Raw genomic sequence first — 21,773 nt, forward strand, 5'->3', positions numbered from 1 at the left:
TTGTATATGTTATAATTGAATGAACCCTCGCATACACGAGCACTGCCCTTTCGCACGAGCATAGTGTGCAGTAAGGCTAGTCTCTATTAATTAAGGCAATTCCCCATATGGAACTGCCAAGCACTCCTTGCCCTTTTTGCCCTCTCACTCATAATCAACCATTCAACCTAAATAAACGAGGGGTAAAATCGAGACATTGAGAAACATAATAAGAGAACGAAAAAAACTGCAACCATATTAGAAAGAGGAGTTATCTCTATCAAAGCCAACCATCTCCCGACTTGCTGTTCAACTTCACCCACGTACAGAAAGAGGATGAAATTGGGAAGCAGAGCATATCAAATCAAAGTACTCACCCCTCTCCCCTTTTGCGAGAAGCAAAGTGACTCATGATCGAAGGTGAATCGGCTGAATCCTATCTCTTACTTAATGCTTAATTTTTGGTTAATATTTATGAATTTTTTTCCTTCTCTTCCATATTCAAAATGGTTTCCTCAAAATTCCTTTTTGATTCATTGTGTTTAATCAGTTTTATTTTCCCTTTCATGTGGTCTAGGGTTTACTGGGGTGGATAGAAGTATCATTAATATATGGAAGGATAATTGTGTTGTCCACTATGATGATTGTAATGAGATGGTAGTAAGGGATAATTGTTATAGGTTGCATGTGATAATGCAATTGGTTACGGGCTTCTTCCATTTCCTAATTTATTATTAACTTTGTTCTCTTATTTTCATTTTCTCATCATGCACTCAACTGATCAGGCAGTGAAAATTTCAAATTAAAATCGCATTAACATGTCCCATGAAAAAGCACATGCGCACACACGTAAGCGCGACCCTTTTACACACGCATAGGGTGTGGAGAAAGGCTAATATATATTTAAAATAATATTTAATTAATATGTTTAAAATAATTTTGCGTCCACATATCGAATTATGTGTAATATAGACATGTATTCATACTTCTTAGATTACTGCTTCTAAAAACATGGCGTGATCTTTCTTGGATCTCCCCTAAATTCCAAAAGATGAAAACATTCTAGTGCGTAGAAAAACTATCATAATATTATTTTCTTTCTTATTTTTACCATTTCTGTATGAAATTTTTAAAATTAAGTTGTTTAATAAATTAAAGGCACAGTAAAAAACAAACAAAAATCTGTTTATATGAGAGGAAAACGGGGGAGAAGACTAAACTCAATAACCACCTACTATCCCAGAGCCATAATGTGTGTGGGAATTTTAGTTAATTAATTAAGTCGGTATTAATTAAATAAGATTTATGGAACTATAAAGTTGCTAATTACTTTTATATTATAGCTCTGATTATTTATTTGTCAGTAAAAGTGATAGATGAGCAGATCCATTAGTTCTAAAATTAGTGGTACTTAATTGTCCACTTTATATTAATAGCGCTTAATTGATCACGGATTAAGGAGTAAGGACATATAACTCAAATACTCGATAGGACCCAAGGCAGCAAATTTGCAAAGGCACTTTCGGAAAGAAACAATTATTTAATTTTTGGTGACCGGTGACGTCAGCTTAAAATCTTGGACTTTCTGTTTGCATCACCCAGCACGTCACCACCTCTGGGATATTGTATTTGGTGGGCACAGCATTCCACAGACTTCTCCTTTTGTCCCTTAGTTGGTATGATAAAGAGTGAGACTATTCTATGAGACTAACACAACCCCTTAGTTGGAAGGAATAATAAGAGTGCGACTATTCTATGACAACCTATTCTATGAGACTATGACACAACCCCTTAGTTGGAATAATAAGTGAGACTATTTTACGATAAACTATTCTATGAGACTATGGCACAACTGAAAATATCGACACCACCTCTTGGAAATTGTATTTAACTCACCCAGTACGTCATCCTCACCCCAGCGGTCCAGCCAATACCTAAAACTCCCTCGATCCCCCTGTATATATAGAATTTAGCTCCATTGAAGGGAACTCACACTTCCATATCGGTCTATCTCAGATTTTATCACTCGAAGTCTCGAACTACGTTCATCTAGTAGCTTCACCACCAAAACCATCATTTAGGAATCTGCAAAGAGAGAAAATGGCGATGTCTTACGAGCAAGAGCACCCTAAGAAGGCATTTGGATGGGCTGCAATAGATTCATCTGGTGTTCTCTCTCCTTTCGGTTTCTCCAGAAGGTACATTTTCGATCAACTGGAATATATATATATATATATATATATATATATATATATATGCAACACACTAACACTTCTCTGTTCTTCCTCTTCATATTACAACATATAGTGCATTCGCGTTAATTTGTTTTCAATTTGTAAAACTGAAACGAATTGATTACAGGGCAACTGGAGAGAAAGACGTGACGTTCAAAGTGTTGTACTGTGGGGTTTGCCATTCGGACCTTCACATGGTCAAGAACGAATGGGGCTTCTCTACTTATCCACTAGTTCCCGGGTATGATCGACTTGTTCATACGCATATTAATTTATACTGAAGCAGCTTGAATAATTAATGATACGTGCCATTTTAAGTTTTTAAGTAATAATTCAATGCATTGGGAAATGCAGGCATGAGATTGTTGGGGAAGTGACGGAAGTAGGCAGCAGCGTACAAAAATTCAAAGTTGGAGACAAAGTCGGTGTTGGATGCATGGTGGGATCTTGCCGATCTTGTGATAGTTGTACCGACCACCTTGAAAACTACTGCGCCAAACATATACAAACCTACGGTTCCAAGTACTATGACGGAACCACCACCTACGGCGGTTACTCCGACATCATGGTGGCCGATGAGCACTTTGTAGTCCGCATCCCGGACAACCTACCTCCTGATGGTGCTGCTCCACTCCTATGTGCCGGGATTACAACCTACAGCCCTTTGAGATATTTTGGACTTGACAAGCCCGGCATGCATGTTGGTGTGGTTGGCCTTGGCGGTTTAGGCCATGTCGCGGTGAAGTTTGCCAAGGCTATGGGAGTGAAGGTCACAGTGATCAGTACGTCCCCTAAGAAAGAGGAGGAAGCTATTAAACACCTAGGAGCGGACTCCTTTTTGGTTAGTCGTGACCAAGAGCAAATGCAGGTACTTATTCCAACAAGTTACACCTTTTACGACTCCTAAGTTGGTTGAACAATGAACAACTTAATCAATTTATGTTTCATTGAATAATTTTCAGGCTGCCATTGCAACCATGGATGGGATCATTGACACAGTTTCTGCACACCATCCTCTTCAGCCTTTGATTGCTCTGTTGAAGTCTCATGGAAAGCTAGTTATGGTTGGTGCACCGGAGAAGCCTCTTGAGCTTCCTGTTTTTTCTTTGCTCATGGGTAAGCATGTAACTACTAGTAGTTAGCTTTATCTGTTCTTCTGCATAGTTGGGTTATTAACAGAGTGTAATGTTCGTCTTAATAGGAAGGAAGATGGTAGCTGGTAGCGGCATTGGAGGTATGAAGGAAACACAAGAGATGATTGATTTTGCAGCCAAGCACAACATAACGGCAGACATTGAAGTTATCCCGATCGACTACTTGAACACTGCCATGGAGCGCCTAGCCAAATCAGATGTCAGATACCGTTTTGTCATTGACACTGGAAACACGCTGAAGGCTAGCTCTTAGTTTTTCAACCCAGACTGGATCGACCAAGAAATAAGAATTGAAGTTAAGACCGATTCAATAAGCATTTGTTGCTGTTCGCTACATTCAATTATTTGCTTCTTTTCTTTCTTATCCTCATCACGCAAAGTGATTAAGCAGAATGTAATTTGATTATTTTAAATAGATGGTTACACGAATAATCTCACATTCTTACTGCCTTATTTTGACAGGTTTGCTATATAATCAATTCAAATTGTTTCTCCATATCTCTGATCCCTACAATGCCAATGCAAATGAAATAAAAAAATTTAAAAAAAACTTGTATCGGGTACAAACACGCATGGAGTTATCTGCAATGATGGATCCATGATTTTAAGATTTTACTCCAAAGGGTGAATTTCTCCTCTATCACAATTTCACATTCTAAAAATCAAGAGATCCAGCTTTAGAGGACCCAGAACAACTACCAGAAGTACCATATGAACTCCCACTAGAACCATCGACAGGGGCCTGGTTTAGACATTCTAAAACCAAAAACCTCCGCTTTTGCAGCTTTATTGAGAAGGTAGTTGCATCAAGAATGACAGGAACCTGTGCAGGGGAAATTTTGAATGACCATAAAAAAAACATTTGAAACAAAACTGTGTAAACACAAAAAAGTTCTTAGATTATGCCAATTTAAAGTTACTTCAACTGGACCAACTTCTATAGACATGTGGTAACCATATAATGAAATGTGTACTGTACTGACAGATAAAATGGTCACTAAGGATGACCAAGTGAAATGTGTTGGTCGTGTAGCAAGCAGAAATTGTAACAATTGTACTAACTTCAAATCTTCAATTCAATTTTGCACTACCTGTGTGTTAATTTGTGCTACTTTCTGCACATTAAGAAGGCCAATCATGTCCTGGTAACCAGTAAGAAGCGTTGCCAATTCCTTGTCCTCATCTGAATCAATCATTCATGATAGGTTAGTACTGGCAGAAGAAAAGAAAAATAATTTCTGAGACCAATGTAAGAACTGATTTATACCTGGAATCGCTTTAACTGACAGCAAGGTGTCCGCCATATGCTGCCATCTTGTAGACAAGGATAATGAAAGAAGATTAGGTGGAAATGTCACAACGGAAACTGCATTTGAAGATCGTAGCCAGCTTCTTAGTGATCTAAGGAAGGAAAGCATGTCCCATTCCTGCAATGCAACAGTATTACACACGACTCAGTAATAGAATACATTGATTTGAGCAAGCAAAGACATACACAACCATAAACATTCCCCAAAACTGCAGAGAATAGAAATGACAGGGAGCTGCAGAACACAGACTAAGAATAGCAGTTGAAGACCGCCGCTCACCAAGTTGGAATATCCACACTGTGGAGCACAGAATGATTGAATGGCAATCCGATCAACACAAGAAATGTTGCTGTCATTTCTGCAGAATCGTCAGAAACAAGTGAAAAATATGATAACAACTACAGAACTAAGATCTAATAATAAACAAAAAAAAACTGCCCACCAGAATATAACCTCCTCAAGTTCTTTTTAATCATGGATTAATTTCGATACTTCCATTAACAATGTATTACATAGGAGTTGTGACAGGCGACAACTAAAAATTCAGATATGAATCCAAAAATATTAGACAACAACCAAATAAGCATCAATCCCACTTGTATATATTGAAAACAATGTAAGCATAGTTTTGAGACAGTTTAACCATTGAATGCAAATCAGCATATATATACTTACCAACCAGACAAAGATGTGTAACTTAGGCAGGTAAGAAGAAACAAAACTAGAATACCATACCTAGGAAATTGTGATAAAAACGTAGCACAACGATCATGAAGTGTGACAAGATTTGGAGAATTGAAAATACTAGCACAATCTATTCGCTTGCCCGTTAGAAACTGCCTCTCTAAGGGCTTCCGCAAGTCAAAGTTGTTGCAGAACTCATGTTTGCCATCTAGACAACAATAGAATAACAAATTGCACTCAAAATCTAAATCAACTGTGTGCCAATGAGACTAGTTTATAAGAATTAAGGAAGATTAGAAACTTACTTTGACTATCAAAACCCTGCTGTTTTTCACCAAAATACTTCTTATATTGCCAAGCTATCCTCAACCCTTCCTCCTGAAAATTATGATAACACGGTATTACAATGTAATAATCCTCAGTTTCTCACCCTATAAATCCAATTACTGAACTTGAAGAAGAGGAAAACCTGATCAGGGTCTCGATGGCTAGACTTCTCTTCTTTCGGTACCCCTGGGGTAGGCAAAGTACCAAGAAACTGTCTTGGGTCCTTGCCTGGGCTTGCATAGAGAAGAGGTTGGTTGTGAACAAGTCCTTGAGACATGAAATTCCTAAGCAAAAGCATATGATGAGGTGCTTCTGCATCTTCCATCACCATGACTAAGCTCCCTAAAGCAAAACCACCACCTAATATTTCTGAAAAAATATAAGATGATCAAATGAAAACCTTTTTACATTATATAAAAAACAGTACATAATATTTCCAATAACTTATTAGTTAAAAGATTACTGTGAAGGTCTGGAATCCCGGATGAAACGAACATGGTGCCATTTGGTCCATGCTTGAGTCCTGGGATTTGAGGTGAGCTTGCCCCTGAAAAATTACGGGAGAAACTACTCGTCCGAGTCTTGGTCGCAGCCATAGCTGCCAAAACACTCTCCAAAAGTCTCAATCACTTCTTCCAACCACACAGGAACAAAGCCCGCACATTTTTGCTCAGTAAGAGATACCCTTCAGACAAAGAGCAAAATGTAACGACCCTAAAATTTCGAGCTTAAAAACTCAATATCTTAAAATCGTTAAACACAAAATAACCTCAATGAAATCGAAATCATTTTAATGTCGCAGCGGATCACATCTGAGTTTAAAATATAACTCAGTCAAGCAGATTATTACAAACCCAAATGATAATTCAACATATAACAAATGGAATTGTATAATCCTCACGACAACCTCACAAATAAAATCACATCAAATCACACACACAATCCACGCTGGAACCTCACCACGACTGGATGCGATCGACTTCGAGACTTCGGAGTCGTCACTCAATCACCACTACTCAGCACCTGCGGAAGTATCCCCTACACCATTGAAATTGGTGCACCGGGATTGCAACACAAACCCGGTAAGCTTTACAGCTCGTATGAGTAAAATATTAAAATAACTCTCGTCTCATAAAAGACACAACTCCACATCAACACAGTATAATAAAAATCATGAGAAAACGAGCAACCCATCTGGTTACTCTAATACTTTCACAAAATGGTAACTAATGAGCGCTGGTACACATCTGTTACCCCTCACTTAGTATACCGCTGATGTTGGGTAACCACCCGCCACCCAACATCCAAAACAAGCTGAGTACCCATGAGCAGATAACCACCCGTTACCTCCATGCAGTACTATGGCAGACAGACTAGAGCTCTAACTGTATCGTAACTTTCGCCCGGCCAAAGGCTAGGTTCCGACTTGCCTCACATGTACAATAATCTCACATCATATTGTACCACACATCACGTCCGAAGACAAATCACAATATTTCACATTTTCCGTGATAAAATCACGTACAATAATCACACATCATATTGTACGTTTTAAAACTTTCACGATATATCCACAATAAAAATCATAACAGTATATTATATAGCAAACTATATATATTCGTATTTATTTACCATTTATACAATATATACATAGTCCACTATATCCTATACATGTCATATTTCATAAACACCTGAAAAATTACGTACAATAATCTCACATGCACATTTACTCTGTCACCGAAATGACTATTTTTAATGAATTAATAACAGTATGTAATTTAATGAACTATATATATATATGTACATATTACCATTATACTATATATATGTAGTCCACTAAATTATATACGTGTTATAATTCATTTGATAAACACACTTGCAAAATGTTGAATCCCCACGAGGGTAGATTCGTAAATTCAGTGAGATTTTACTCACCTTATCGACTCAAGCGTAAATCCTCAATTCCCGATGATAATTCATTTCCTCGATTAATGATCACCTTAAAAGAATAAGAAAAGAATTTAGAATCGTTTCGTAAACCTTTAAATGCCGTAACAGTATTAATTGGTTACTGTTCAGCAATTTTCGGTTTTACGAAATTACTGTTCACGGTTCACTATTCACGGTTACTGTGCAATACTCAATTAATACGTATTTCTGTACGTATAAATACTATATACGTATTTCTGTACGTATAAATACTATATACGTATTTCTGTACGTATAAATACTATATACGTATTTCTGTACGTATAAATACTATATACGTATTTCTGTACGTATAAATATTAATACGTATTTCTGTACGTATAAATATTAATACGTATTTCTGTACGTATAAATATTAATACGTATTTCTGTACGTATAAATATTAATACGTATTTCTGTACGTATACGTACGATTTAAATGTAAATACAACTCAGTAAATAAAATTTACTAAATTACCCTTTTACAAATTACTTTTTACATTTACTGAAAGTAATTTATAATTACATTTACCGAAGGTAAAATTTAATTACATTTACCGTAGTAAATAAAAATTACATTTACATTTACCGTACACAGTAAATTACCAAAATACCCCTATCGGAAAACATTTTCACACCGCCGCAAGTGGCGGCGCGTGTGGCACACGCGCCACCTCCGGCGGGCCGCGCGTGGGGCCCACGCGCCGAGGCTAACCACGGCGCGTATCACGCCACCGCCGCCTCCAAAACCACCCTCTCTTCCTCCTCTACTTCCCCACGGTCTCCGACCACCCATAGCTTGCCCCCTACTCCCTCACGCGCCGCCTCTAGGCGGCGGTATCCCTCTCCTCCTTCTACCTCCGATTCACAACAAAAACCTCCCAAAATCAACACAACAACATCACATAATCATTCCTAGCATCTATCTCACCTCAATCGATGGTGGGAAGCTCGGCTCGAGCTCGGTGGTGGCGAGGTGGATCGGCGCTGCGGCTTGCAGCGACTGTGGCGACGTCGGGGGTCCTCACGGGGGCGAAGCAAGCGTTGGCAGGCTGGAGGGTGACTGCCTAGGTCCCTGCGACGTCGATAGGCGGGGCGGTGCAGGCCACGGGGAGCTGAAGGCCGGAGATCGGGGAGAGAGTGAAGGTCGGGGAGAGAGAGAGAAAGGAGAAGAGGGAGGCGGGCTGAAGAGGGGGTTTCCAATTATGGGAACCCTAGCTCTAAATCATTCCTTATATACCCCCTCCCAAAATCGGAAACTAACTTCCGTCGTTAATAACTTTTACGTACGTCGTCCGATTCGAACGCGTCACATATCCACGAACTCGTATCGACGAGCTCTACAACTTCCGTGAAGAAAGTTTTCACAACCGAGCGACGAAATAAAAGTCGATAAATTCGTTCGGAAACGTAACGTTTTCTTATTAAACGTTCTCGGAACGTTTCCGTTCCCGTTTCGTAACGTTTGCAAGCAATCATATTCGGTTTAAAATCAAACTTCACAACTTAATAGAGTTTAATTCAATTCAAATAATGTGTGAAAACGAGGGTTATTACACAAAAACTTTAAGTTCTTCCATTTTCCAATTTACAATTGCCCCTCATCCAATGATGACACACGTAATGGCCAAACTAGCAAAAATTTCAAGTCCCAAACCACCATACAATCCAATTATTAATGTCAAAGCTGCGAACTTTAACCTTTGGTAACTCACAAATCTAACCCTATTACTAACACAAAGCATTTCCATCATAATTTACAAGAATACCAGTGTTTGAATACAAGTTCATTATCGAACTCTTGGTGTGAATAGTACCCACAACTGATATCAAACAGAACCAGCCGAGAGTATGTTAGAGAAAATCAATTATTCATGATTAGAACTGAAACACTATATTCCTATATATACACATATATGTAAAACTGCCAGTGTTTATACTTCATAGTCGACAAGATTTCTTTAAACAAGCATACTGTATGCATTATGTAACTCAAAAAACTCATCTTGACAAACCATGACTGAAATCCTTAGTTTTCATATCATAAATTTCAGTTTACTAGATAACTGTCTTTTACTTGTTCAGTTTTAAAGACACAAAACTTGCAATATGGGGACAAAAAATCATCACAATCTTTTTATGGCAATAAGTTTAACAAGTAAACTAGATGATTACAAAGAAAACAATATATGTATGATGACCATACAAAACGATTCCAGAAACAAAACAAAAACAATAAGCATATAGCAGTAAACTACACACATTATTCCAGACACAGAATCAATCAATCATCTTTCACATTTCTATGTAATAAGTTTCATCTGGGCATGATATATCGAACTGATCTGAGCAATAATAATCAATCAAATCGAGCAAGGCACCTGGAAATTAAGGAAATTGAAGTCACCCAATTCTTAAACCCTTGAAACCAAGAACCTTCAGAAAGAAAGAACAGAAGCCGTGCGTTGTAAAAGAAAGAGTTTTTTTCACCAACAGTCCCTCAACTCTGGTGTACCTACCAATGTGATACCTCAACTCTTAATCGTACCAATGTGATACCCAGACTCTAGTATTGCTATCATTGAAGTACTTCCGTTAGTTTTTTTAAACTTTTCCGTTATCTTGGTGACGTGGCAGGTAGGTGAGGCCCACAAAGAGGGTTAAAAGACAAAATTAACCTCATCTGAGAGGAGCAATGTTTTTCCCGCCCTTTACCTTGAGAAAGACACCCAACAATTCCAATTTTGGCGCCAATTTTCACTCCCTACTCCTTAATTTGTGTCTAATATCTAAACTAAAGAACTACCGCCAACCAGTCGACCACAATCTGATAAAACCTAGATCAATCTCATTTTCTATTTTTACCCTATCACTTGTTAAACTAACAGAATAAATATATAAATTTATATGGAACATCTCATTTCCACAATCTCATAAGAATATAGAAACACATAACTTAACGAAATTCAACTACATGTACCATTAGTTCTTACAAGCAAAAATCATGGCAGATCAACATAAAAGGTGGCAACTAATGGTACTTAAACATGTATTTGAATTTCGTTAAGTTATGTGTTTTTATATTCTTATGAGATTGTGGAAATGAGATGTTCCATATAAATTTATATATTTATTCTGTTAGTTTAACAAGTGTTAGGGTAAAAATAGAAAATGAGATTGATCTAGGTTTTATCAGATTGTGATCGACTGGTTGGCGATAGTTCTTTAGTTTAGATATTAGACACAAATTAAGGAGTAGGGAGTGAAAATTGGCGCCAAAATTGGAATTGTTGGGTGTCTTTCTCAAGGTAAAGGGCGGGAAAAACATTGCTCCTCTCAGATGAGGTTAATTTTGTCTTTTAACCCTCTTTGTGGGCCTCACCTACCTGCCACGTCACCAAGATAACGGAAAAGTTTAAAAAAACTAACGGAAGTACTTCAATGATAGCAATACTAGAGTCTGGGTATCACATTGGTACGATTAAGAGTTGAGGTATCACATTGGTAGGTACACCAGAGTTGAGGGACTGTTGGTGAAAAAAACTCTAAAAGAAAAGAAAAAGGTTCTTATATATTAAACCCGTATTATCTATTTGGGTCAAAAGATCCGCTTCTTGTGAAAAATACCGGGTCAAATACATGTGGAGTGTTCATAAACAAGTGCATACCTGATAAACAGTTAAACACACACAATTGCATAAAAATATATATAAGCACTAGAAGCATATAAAGCGATTGTCAGTCGGCACCAAGAAACAATATGAAGATAGGCTTCGCTGAAATGGAAGCTAGACGGGCCTACGCGGTCTAGAAAAGGAAATTATGAGAGGGCTAGGCGGGAACCTGCAGACAGCAGCTAAGACGAGTGCAAAATGTGCTAGGCGGGAACCAGTCGACAAAAGAAAGATAGGCTCGATTTTGATTTGTTTTACTTCTTGGAAACCAAACAGAATCCAATCACATGAGAAACTAATCAGCATGGCAAGAGTGTAAGCAAGAGCTTGGTACTCTTCTCCTGCGCCGACGATGATGACATAGGTACTCTTCTCCCCATCCATTTTCCGGCAAAAGGTTTTTGTTCCTGAACTCACTGCAAGTACATAAACTACTTCGGTTGCATGCAATACGTTGATTATGACCAATACTAGCCACTTAGCCTTTATTACCAATGTACTACATTGGATGTGTAGGTCATATGGCCGTGAAGTTTGCCAAAGCGTTCAGAGTGAAGGCCACTGCGATTAGTTCTGGCCTCTTCGAGCAAGGAAAGGCGGTAGAACGACTTGGTGCAAATTCAATTTTGATCTGTCATGATCATGGTAAATTGAACGCTGCTCTTGAACGACTTGAGAAGACCTTGTCGCCCATATGTGGGCAGGGACGGAGCCATGAATTAAAAAGAGGCTGGGCTAAATTTTTGTGTTATAATATCATATAAGAAATTAAGGTTGTACACTCCGCAATTGAATTTTTGCAATGTGCCGAACATTTTTGAGCTTCATAATAAAACTTCCATCTATGAAATTTTCCTATGAATGTGGTAAGTCTGAAAACCCTAATTTGGAATTGTATTTAGTTATTTACTTGGATGATTAAGTAGTCAAATATGTGAAGTCACATGTGCTTAGTAGACCATTTTGTGTATGACATGAAGAGAAGACATGGGCTAAGATACACATGCATGTGAAAAATAAGCAATGAAACCTATATAATTAGAGAAGAAGTAAAAAAAACTACACGGACTGTAACCCAGTTGATGCACTACTAAGATCCGTCTTTGTATGTGGGTGTGTGGCCAACGTTGCTCAACTAGTTTACACATTTTATTTAGGGTGTTTTGGGCTTCTCTTATTGGGCCCATTACTTATGTTCTTTTTTGCCATTTTGTTTGTTTAAATGTGTATTTGGTTTTTCGAGCATTTGTTTTTTTTTTCCTCAAAGTGTTCTTTAAAGGGCTTCTCTTAGATGTGTAGATTGGTTTAAAATTTAAGATACCTAGTCATATTCCAAATATGTCCCTAAAATTTTACTAATTAGTCAATTCTCTAATTCATCCATTCATTTTTTAATTGTTTTTAATGTTGTATATGTCGCATGATTTTCTCAAGTAAGTACACACTAAGTCTGAAAGAAAAATATTTTACGTGCTAATATATGAAGTGCGAGTTTATGAAGTTTTTCAATATATTGTATGACCATAACCGTCAGTGGCGAAGGGAGAAAAAAAGTGACTGAGGGCACCTGTTTTTTTTTCACACAAGTATTCTTTGACAAATAAGTACATACACCGTATAGATTTCCATTATTTAAAGTACTCCAATTTAATTCAATACAATACATCTCAAGCAGTTCATATCTATCCATGTACCACACAAAAATTGTTTCCAACACAAAAAATAACTAAAAACAAAAATAATAGTGGTTAAGCAACCTATAGTTGTCCTCGACGAGGTGCCATGTTTTGAAATCGTTGAATTACAGCTTCATCGTCAATGACATTGAACACATCTTTCTCAAGGTATACTATTAAACTATCATTCAACCACTGATTTTTTTTTTCAAGGTATATTGTTAAACTATCATTCAACCACTTATTCTTTCTCAAAATACACTGTTAAACTAGTATACAACCACTGATCTCCTATTTGATTACGCATTCGATTTTTATGATGTTTACGGCAGAGAATACCCTTTTAATTGTGGCTATTGCAACTGGAAGTACTAGTGCGAAGGTAATGAGCAAATATACATATTGATAAGTCTTATGTTTTCCTGTCTCAACAAGTTTCAGTGCTAGATCAGAAATTACATGCAAGTTTTGAAACTTAGTGTTAGATTGCATATCATCAATGTAAATATCAAGCTGTGAGTCTAGCATCAACAAATCTGATGTAGAAAACTCAGTCGGATATAAGTGAGCAAGATGATCAAACGTTTCTTGTTAAAATCAAAAAAAATGAATGATTCGGACTTAAACAAGCAAGGCAAATGAGTAGCTCTGTATTAGCCTCATTGAAACGATGTTCAACTCTTGAAGTTGGAGATCTATCACAGCACAAAAGAAGTCAAGACGATAATAGTGCAAATATATTACCACATAAAGTAATATATATGTTGCTCACTCATGTGGGAACCACGATTTTTTCTTTCCCACAAAACACAACAACTTGATTCAGTAAAGAATCTCATCTATTATCCATCAATCCTGCAATTTTCTCTTGTAATTTTTTACTATATTCATTGTATTTACTATATCTTGATCATCTCTTTGCAAGGTTTGCGATAATTAATGGCTAATTTCAAGTACAATCTTCATCAAGTGCAAACTAAATGTGTAATTAAAAGATCGTAATAACCCCAATAATATAAATGCGTCATGTTTCCGATCAAAGCCTACTTTGTCAAATGCAATTTTATCTAGCACATCAATTATGGAAGAGAACATGGCAGTAAAGTTTATGAGTGTACCATAATGTGAGCTCCAATGTGTATCAGATCAACGTTTAATCTCAATTTTTTGATTTAACCATCTTCTGCTTGAAAGATTTCCAACCTTCAATGCTTGAACAACTTTAAGAGCTTGTTTTTCTCATAAAATGTCATGGCGTTTGAAAGAGGCACCAACAATATTCACAACTTTATCAATGGATGTAAAGAAAGCACTTACAATGTCTTTTTTTTTGCCACAACCACCAAAGCTAACTGAAGTTAATGTGCAAAACAATGAACATAGAAGCACTCATATTCTCCTTCAAAATAAGTGTTTTCAATCCGTTCAGTTCCCCACTCATATTACTTGTTTCGTCGAAGCCATGACCATGTAAACTTGATATGCTTAAACCATGTTTACAAGAAAATGCATCTATGGCTTCTTTAAGTGTCATGGAAGTAGTATTGGCAACATGCTCAATTCCAATAAAACATTCAATTACACAACCATTATTATCCACATACTGAAAATTTACAGTCATTTGCTCTTTTACTGAAACATCTCTAGCTTCATCAACTAGAATAGAGAACAATGCATTACCCATGTCTGTAATTATAGCCTTTGTAGTTTCAACTGCAGCCGCATGAAATTTTTTTTTTTCTTTTATCACTAGTGATGTCATTTTGAGGTGTTCAGGAACATTTTGCAATGCCACAGCTCTAACTTGTTCATCATAATTAGCAAGAAATTGTAAAAGCTCCAGAAAGTTACCTTGATTGCTCGAATTCTCAGATTCATCTTGGCCCCGAAATGCAAGGCCTTGTCTCAGAAGAAACCGAACACAATCTACTAATGCAATAAGTCAAATTCAATACAATGTTCTGGATTTCTTAGCGTTTTTGTCTATGATGTTTCGAATGTGTTGTCTCTCATTCATGAGGTCTTCACACTTTCTCAAAACTTGGTTATGAGTGTTGTTGAGGTCACCAACATGAACATATATCCTTTTCTCCTCCTTCCAATTTTGGAAACCTTTTTTTAGTAAATACATCACTGCCTCCTTGTCCTCCTGTATTAGTTTTAAATAGGTAGCAACACAAACAATATGCAGCATCATGCTCAATACTATACTCCAACCAGTTTGAAAAATCATCAAACCAAGCTGATATAAACTTTCTTTCCTTAACTCCACACGAAGTCTTAAGAAATTTGTGTTCTTTGGGATAACATGGACCTCTATGTAGATATTATCTTTGAACTTGGTCTCTTATTTTGGGATCATAGTTTGAAATACTCTTTTGTAATCCATGGTCTGAATGAAGATCGACCAAGTTTATCTCTACCCCAACACTAATGTTCTTTGATACCAAGTTTGATTTTCTTTTAAAAAATCTTTCCATGACTTTTTACAAAATTCACAACTGCATTAGATAATCAGAATATAAGCTAACTTAGAAGATTAGAAATACATATGAGATTCACAAATCATGAGATCAACTTAAGAGATTCTTAATATTGAAAATTTACAAATAGAGAAGCATGAAAGCAACAAAAAGATAATAAGAAGAGTAGAAGATTATATCTAACCCTTTGATCCAACTACAATTCGTCTAGCTAGACATTGATAAAACACATACAGAAGCAAGAGTCATGTTGATCTCATATTGAAATTTTGAGGGTACGAGGAAGAGGAACAAACGCAGAAGTCTTGATTGAATATTGGGGATTTAGGGCAGGGTTTCTTGGGAAGCTGAATAAAGATTATCAGGTTTTATTAAATGGGCTTTAACATTAAGTAGAGTACACAAAAAGCTTCATCATAGGTTTTTTACTTGGTTACCTTTTACAAGTAAAACCGTAAAAAAAAAAATCTCACTGTGGGCACAATTGCATCACAGTGAATCAAAACTAAAATTTGAGTGTAGGCATGGGCCTATGCTCATCCTATACTGCCTTCGCCCTGATGACGTGTGGAGAACATTTACTCTGAACCTACATTGTAAATGAATAATCCAAACTCAAGTTCTAAAGTTTAAAGTTATAACTCAGTGCTGATTCATAAATTCAGTTTGTTTTTTGTTTCATTTTGAATCCTCAATTAACACTCAGCTCGATCTGCGCAACACAGGGCCGGGATAGTTGATTCCCATCAAAACGTACCGGGGCGACAGTATAAAAAAATAACTACAACTTGATCTACAAGTCCGTCACTACAATGTTTAGTTTAGATTCCAATTCTTTTTGCTTTGTTATGTTGAGTCAATTTCAGGTGCATGCGAAAATTCACAGAGCAATCATCAATCAGTAACAGCCTAACAGGTAGCTAATTAAATGAGTATATGTAATGAATCAGATAAGTATTAATCATAAGCCTTTAAGGAAATCACCATGCGATTGAGTGTGTGAAATGTTTATGATGCAGAGATAGTGGGTATTGAAAACATTTTATCTATCACTCTACTTTTCTTTCTTCTCAGAAAATGATCACTGCAAGAGCTAAACATGGAAGCAGCTAAAATGGCTTTGTGGCACTAGCAGTTCAGCAGTAGTAAAAGTGAAGGAAGAAAGATGGAGATCAAACCTTTGAAAATCGTGACTGGGTGCATGAGTAATAGAGATTAGAGAAGAGAGAGAGCGACTTCACAGTGCAGATAAACATAGAAAAGGACGAGAACGCCCTCTCCCAGAATGGTCCATAGAGTTGCAGAGAAAGAGAGATCGAGATGGTGCAAGTACGTAGCTAGAAGGAAGTGTGCAGATGAGATCAGAGATGGAGCAGAGAGGAAAGAAGGCACGCTCGATCAGGTTCGACCAGATCGAGTCAGCCGTACTCTTGGATGTGTAAGTTTGTCGAGAGATAGCTAGCTAGGGGCCTAGGGCAACTTACTGATGGAGTGATGGAGGTGCAGAATATTATTGCATGCAGATCGATGATAGCAGCTGCATGCAGTGGCAGATTTAGGGTTAGAATTCTACCTAGGCTAGTTAGATTTTTTTTTTTGAGGTTTGGAACCCAATCAGGGCCGGACCTGAGGGATTTGAGGTCCAGTGCGAAGAAAAAAAAAAGGGCCCTTACACAAAAAAAAACAAATTTTTTTCGGGGTTTGAAATCTAGCCAAGTGCAATGCTAGGAGGCTCATTCCCACGCCTGAAACAGATCATCGTCAGTTCACAGAAACTGAAACACCGACAACAGGGTTGAAGAATAGCATATGGTCAAGGATGAAAGTACAGAAACGCATAAATACAGGCCAAGCCACCTATATGTTACAGTAGGAATCAATCAATGTTCTATCAAAAGTTTGTCATATTCCTAAGTCAAACCTATGCAAATGTGTCATTTCTGTGCCTTGACAATTAATTCTTGCATATCTTGTAAATGATATCCATGGTTCTGACTTTACATTTAGTTACACTACTTCCTGCAATGAGAACTCTAGTGAGAAGTTTGCTAGTAAAATAAGAGTGGTTTCTTATACCTATATTCTTATACAACTATCTTTGCCAGGGCCAAAAGAATTCTATGTCTGACAAATATGTCATTTGCCATATCTTTCTGACAAATTTTCTGATTAAACATGAACTGCAAGTACATGTTACAACATAAATGTGGGTTTTCTGTATCCCTTATAAAAATAAATTGATGGCATCCAAAATTAGAAGCACTTACCTTTGAGATGTGTGTACCAAGACTCCTATGCACGCCACAACATTTTAAGCATATAAAAACTCCAATATTTGCTGGCCTGCAAATGTAGTTATAAACACATTCTTTATATTATATATTGAGTATTTTCTAGAACAATGAATTTGCAAAACCTACTCATCTTTAAACTCTTAATCCTAAACATAATTTAAAAAATGATCTCTCAGACAGTAGACATAGGGAATTTACAAGCACTGACACAAAGTATATAAATCTCTAAGGTATCATGAGGAAACAACTTACGCCCACTTAGGATCAGCAGCACCACAATCAGCACAAGAGCGATTATCTTTTTGCAGCAATAAATCCTTCAACTTTCTTTTACCTGTAGAGCAACAAATATATGACTCAGTTCCAGATTAAAGTGTCACTTTTATTTAGATTGCAAATGTACATTAGTGTCCAGGAAGCAGAAAAGAAGATTATCTTCAGCAAGTCATCCACACAAAGATACATTAAAAAGTACTGACAATGCCTTTTCCTGTATTTTATTTCCCCTCCTAATCTTTTACCAGAATATTACAAAACATACTTGAGGGAGGCCTCCCGAGTTCCATTGGACGGTGCTTCACGTTTATACTCATAAGCTACTAATAGTATGACTTTCACAAGAGGGAGAAATAGAACCAACGGAAGACTAGTAATAAATATTATGACTTTCTCACAAGGATGGATGTTTGAACTGACCAAACACAAGCCATCAGAAAACATCAACTGGCAGAATCATTGTAGAAAGCGGCCCCAATAAAATCTGCGGAAATATCCTAATAAACCCATAAATAAGAACGGAAGCCTCAATAAGGGAACGATTAGGATTCCAGCAAAAGGTGACTTGTTTGCACAGAAAAAAGAATCCAATCAACAACTGCAAATTATCAACCGCAAATTATCAACTGCAACGGACTGGAAGAGCAATCAAATCAAGGATCGCAAAAATTCAGAGAAAATTTGAAACAAATGCACAAGACGTTGGAACTGATAATCAAGATTGAACGATTTTCATGTTCAAGAGACCGCCCAGATCCAACGAATTGCCAAACACAAAACCACAAATAAATAAATACAGCCAATATTTCCCAACAAAAACAAAAACCCAAGAAATTAGAGAGTTGGGAGATGAAGAATTAGACCGACAAATTACATGAAACAACAGACTTGAGCCAATCGACGACCTCCCTCCTCGACTTGAGCTTCACAAGCGAAGACGCCGGAAACAAAGATCGGTTTTTCAAGGCATAGTGATAGGAGAGGAGATATTGACTACTGAGATAGACCACACATGAAAAAAAATAGACAAACAGAAGAAAAAAATTTGGAATTTTGGGCCCTAGCCCAGTGCGGTAGCACTGGCTGCCCTCCCTCAGGGCCGGCCCTGAACCCAATCTAATACTCATCTGAGGAGATTTTTTTCCCTATTGACACTTGTAAAAGTGTATAAATATAAGAGGAAATAATTTCCAAGTCTTTTCTCCACGTATGGTAGAAAATGCTAAAATATTCATTGTTTAATAAAACATTTAAAGAAGGAAAGTGAAGAAAAGTGGGAAGGAAAAAAAGACATGCAAGATAATTGAAAATTATGTAATTTAACCAAAGAAAGATATAAAGGATAAAGGAATGAATAATATGGGAAAAATGTATAAAAACTCAAAGAATACTTGTAGGAACAATCGAAACTTTGACCATGGAAAGAGAGTAACAAAAAAATTGGTCTGATTGCCAACTAACCAAGATCATTTTCATCACAACCATAAATCTACTTGTATCTATACAAAATTTTCATATAGGCTGCAGCCTATATAGCCTACTAGATGCATCCGTCGTTGGCTGCATGCATGCTGCTTATGGAGAAATCGACCAGAAAGGACAACACCATATCTCCTAGCTTGGTTATTTACTGATGCTAATTAGCATGTTCTTAATTGATCCATGCTAATTATCATGATACAAATTACTAACCGGCCGGTATTGCTTGATCGATCACGTACTAATGTAGTTAATTACTTAATTGGGTTTTTTCTTGCTTAACGGTAAGTAATATATGTGTACGTAGGATAGTTTTTAACTTCCCATTGTTTTCAACATTGATGTCGAGTGCGTGTGTGTATTTTACTATTCCTCAAGAAAACATCATAAAATTGAAGTCATTTAAAACAAAATTTGTATATATGTACATCAAGGAGAGTGGAAATCAAGGCAATTCTTAATTGTAGCTGTTGTTATGTAACTATATGATGTTCTTTTTCGCTTGTTGCCACATTCTTATCTGATCTAAAACTTATGAGAACTTATGCAGCTCATTTTAGCATGACACTTGTGACCTCACTGATCGATTGCATCGAACCTAGTAGTGTTTGTAATAACTATCTCCATACTTCCGGAGCAATTAAAATATATGGCTTCATTTGAGAGGAAAAAGAGTTACTAGCTTTTATAAATAACTGAGGTAAAAAAAATCTCCGAGGATTGGAAACGCTCATTTTCTAAAAAAAAGTAACTAACTTTTGTATTTCTTGCATAACGTTTTATAGAGATGACTTCGAAAATTGCGTGTGCGTTGTCTCGTTGATCAAAAGGAAATAATATTTTATTAAACTAAAAAATTACAAATCATTCAATAAATAGGAATGAAGTGAACAAGAAAAAAGTAGTGTATTTTCTTTAGACCGTCCATGATTGATGAATCCCAACATAACCTTAGATTAATAATGACATTCAATACCATCTTTCCGACATTCTTGAAGCTTTAAATGTGATGAAAATGAAACAAATGAGACATCACCACCATCTTGGAAAAAAAAACAATAATGAGAGGCCTTATGAACATATACATATATATATATGATGGGACTATATATGGGAGTGTTAAGTGGTTAGACAGAGGAGATCGATGGATAGAAAAGAATGCCCGTGATGTAAGCTGGCTTGAGATGTAACGTACTGATTATGTTTTCCAGAGAAACCATATGTACAATTTGGTTGCATATTATGTGTTGTTGTATGGGTCATGGTTCCGTTTCTTGTTTGATCGACTCTCACGGGAATCTGGCCACCTCTATCACATGCATCTCTCTCTCTCTCTCTCTCTCTCTCTCTCTCTCTCTCTCTCTCTCTCTCTCTCTCTCTCTCTCAACCATTCTGCAACACTGAGCTGTATAATATAGCACCAAATGAGTAATCGTTACGGCGTTCGGCCTTTCTACACCACCATACATATGTATGCATATAAACTTCCTTCCCTAACGTCTTTGGTCGGTAGCGATTTGCCCTGTTCTCTCAGTCCAAAACATGAAATTCTTCATTTTTAGCTGGTAGGTGCATATATGTGGATCTTGTCAACTGCATGCATCTTCATATATGCCAGCGATGATCACGGTAAGGGACGGAAGGTGGGGGCTATAGTATAGTTGGTTGAAACTTTAATTTGATCTCAACTATTACAGAAAATAAGATCAGCGTTCTTGGTTCAGGGTTTCCCTTAAGGTTTAGGATTTAGTGCAACACATTTGTAATTGACAATTACGTGCATGATTATATGAGGCACAAATGTACCACGCATTTTACTTCACATCGCATCGCATAAAGATAAAATGAATATGACTAGCTAATATGACTATCGCAACTTTACCTTGATTAACAGTTATCGAGTCTATATGTACTAATAAGCCAACTTTACCCACCACACAATGTAAATTAAATCCAATGTTAAGCATGCTAGCAATCATGAACAAGAATTAACAATCGCATCGTCTTTGATATATATCAAATACTGCATATCTATAATTGTCCTCGAGAATAGTATACGTACGAACCCTAGCTCGGAACACAGAATCAGATTCCTTCAGTACTTCGCAGCTCGGCTAAGCTTGCATGGTCATGAATTAATTAAGCTCAAAGAATCCCATCATCTAGCTCCCTTCCTTCTTCCTTCTTTTCCTGCGGACCCCCCCCCCCCCCCCCCCCCCCCCCAAGCTAGCCCT

The 21,773-nt window shown here is 37.0% G+C and overlaps 2 protein-coding genes across 3 annotated transcripts; one reads left to right on the forward strand and one right to left on the reverse strand.

The window, feature by feature from the left end:
• Positions 1 to 1,919: 1,919 nt before the first annotated feature.
• Positions 1,920 to 3,921, forward strand: LOC126805035 (probable mannitol dehydrogenase). 2 transcript variants are annotated; one of them, XM_050532125.1, is made up of 6 exons: positions 1,920 to 2,177; positions 2,341 to 2,454; positions 2,568 to 3,081; positions 3,176 to 3,329; positions 3,415 to 3,662; positions 3,830 to 3,921. In XM_050532125.1, exons 1-5 carry the CDS (start codon positions 2,080 to 2,082, stop codon positions 3,618 to 3,620), a joined length of 1,086 nt encoding a protein of 361 aa, XP_050388082.1. In that variant the 5' UTR covers positions 1,920 to 2,079; the 3' UTR covers positions 3,621 to 3,662; positions 3,830 to 3,921. The 2 variants fall into 2 exon arrangements, with proteins under 2 accessions (XP_050388082.1, XP_050388081.1); XM_050532124.1 differs by lacking the exon at positions 3,830 to 3,921 and having other exon boundaries at positions 3,415 to 3,811.
• LOC126805037 (elongator complex protein 4-like) lies at positions 3,906 to 6,327 on the reverse strand. Its single transcript, XM_050532126.1, has 8 exons — positions 6,152 to 6,327; positions 5,831 to 6,057; positions 5,667 to 5,739; positions 5,413 to 5,569; positions 4,957 to 5,035; positions 4,635 to 4,794; positions 4,459 to 4,550; positions 3,906 to 4,190 (listed from the first exon to the last, which is right to left on the reverse strand). The coding sequence occupies exons 1-8, from the start codon at positions 6,282 to 6,284 to the stop codon at positions 4,023 to 4,025; spliced, it is 1,089 nt and encodes a 362-aa protein (XP_050388083.1). The 5' UTR covers positions 6,285 to 6,327; the 3' UTR covers positions 3,906 to 4,022.
• Between the last annotated feature and the right edge of the window lie 15,446 nt (positions 6,328 to 21,773).

Source organism: Argentina anserina, chromosome 1, assembly GCF_933775445.1.
Source record: "Argentina anserina chromosome 1, drPotAnse1.1, whole genome shotgun sequence".
Lineage (NCBI taxonomy): Eukaryota > Viridiplantae > Streptophyta > Magnoliopsida > Rosales > Rosaceae > Argentina > Argentina anserina.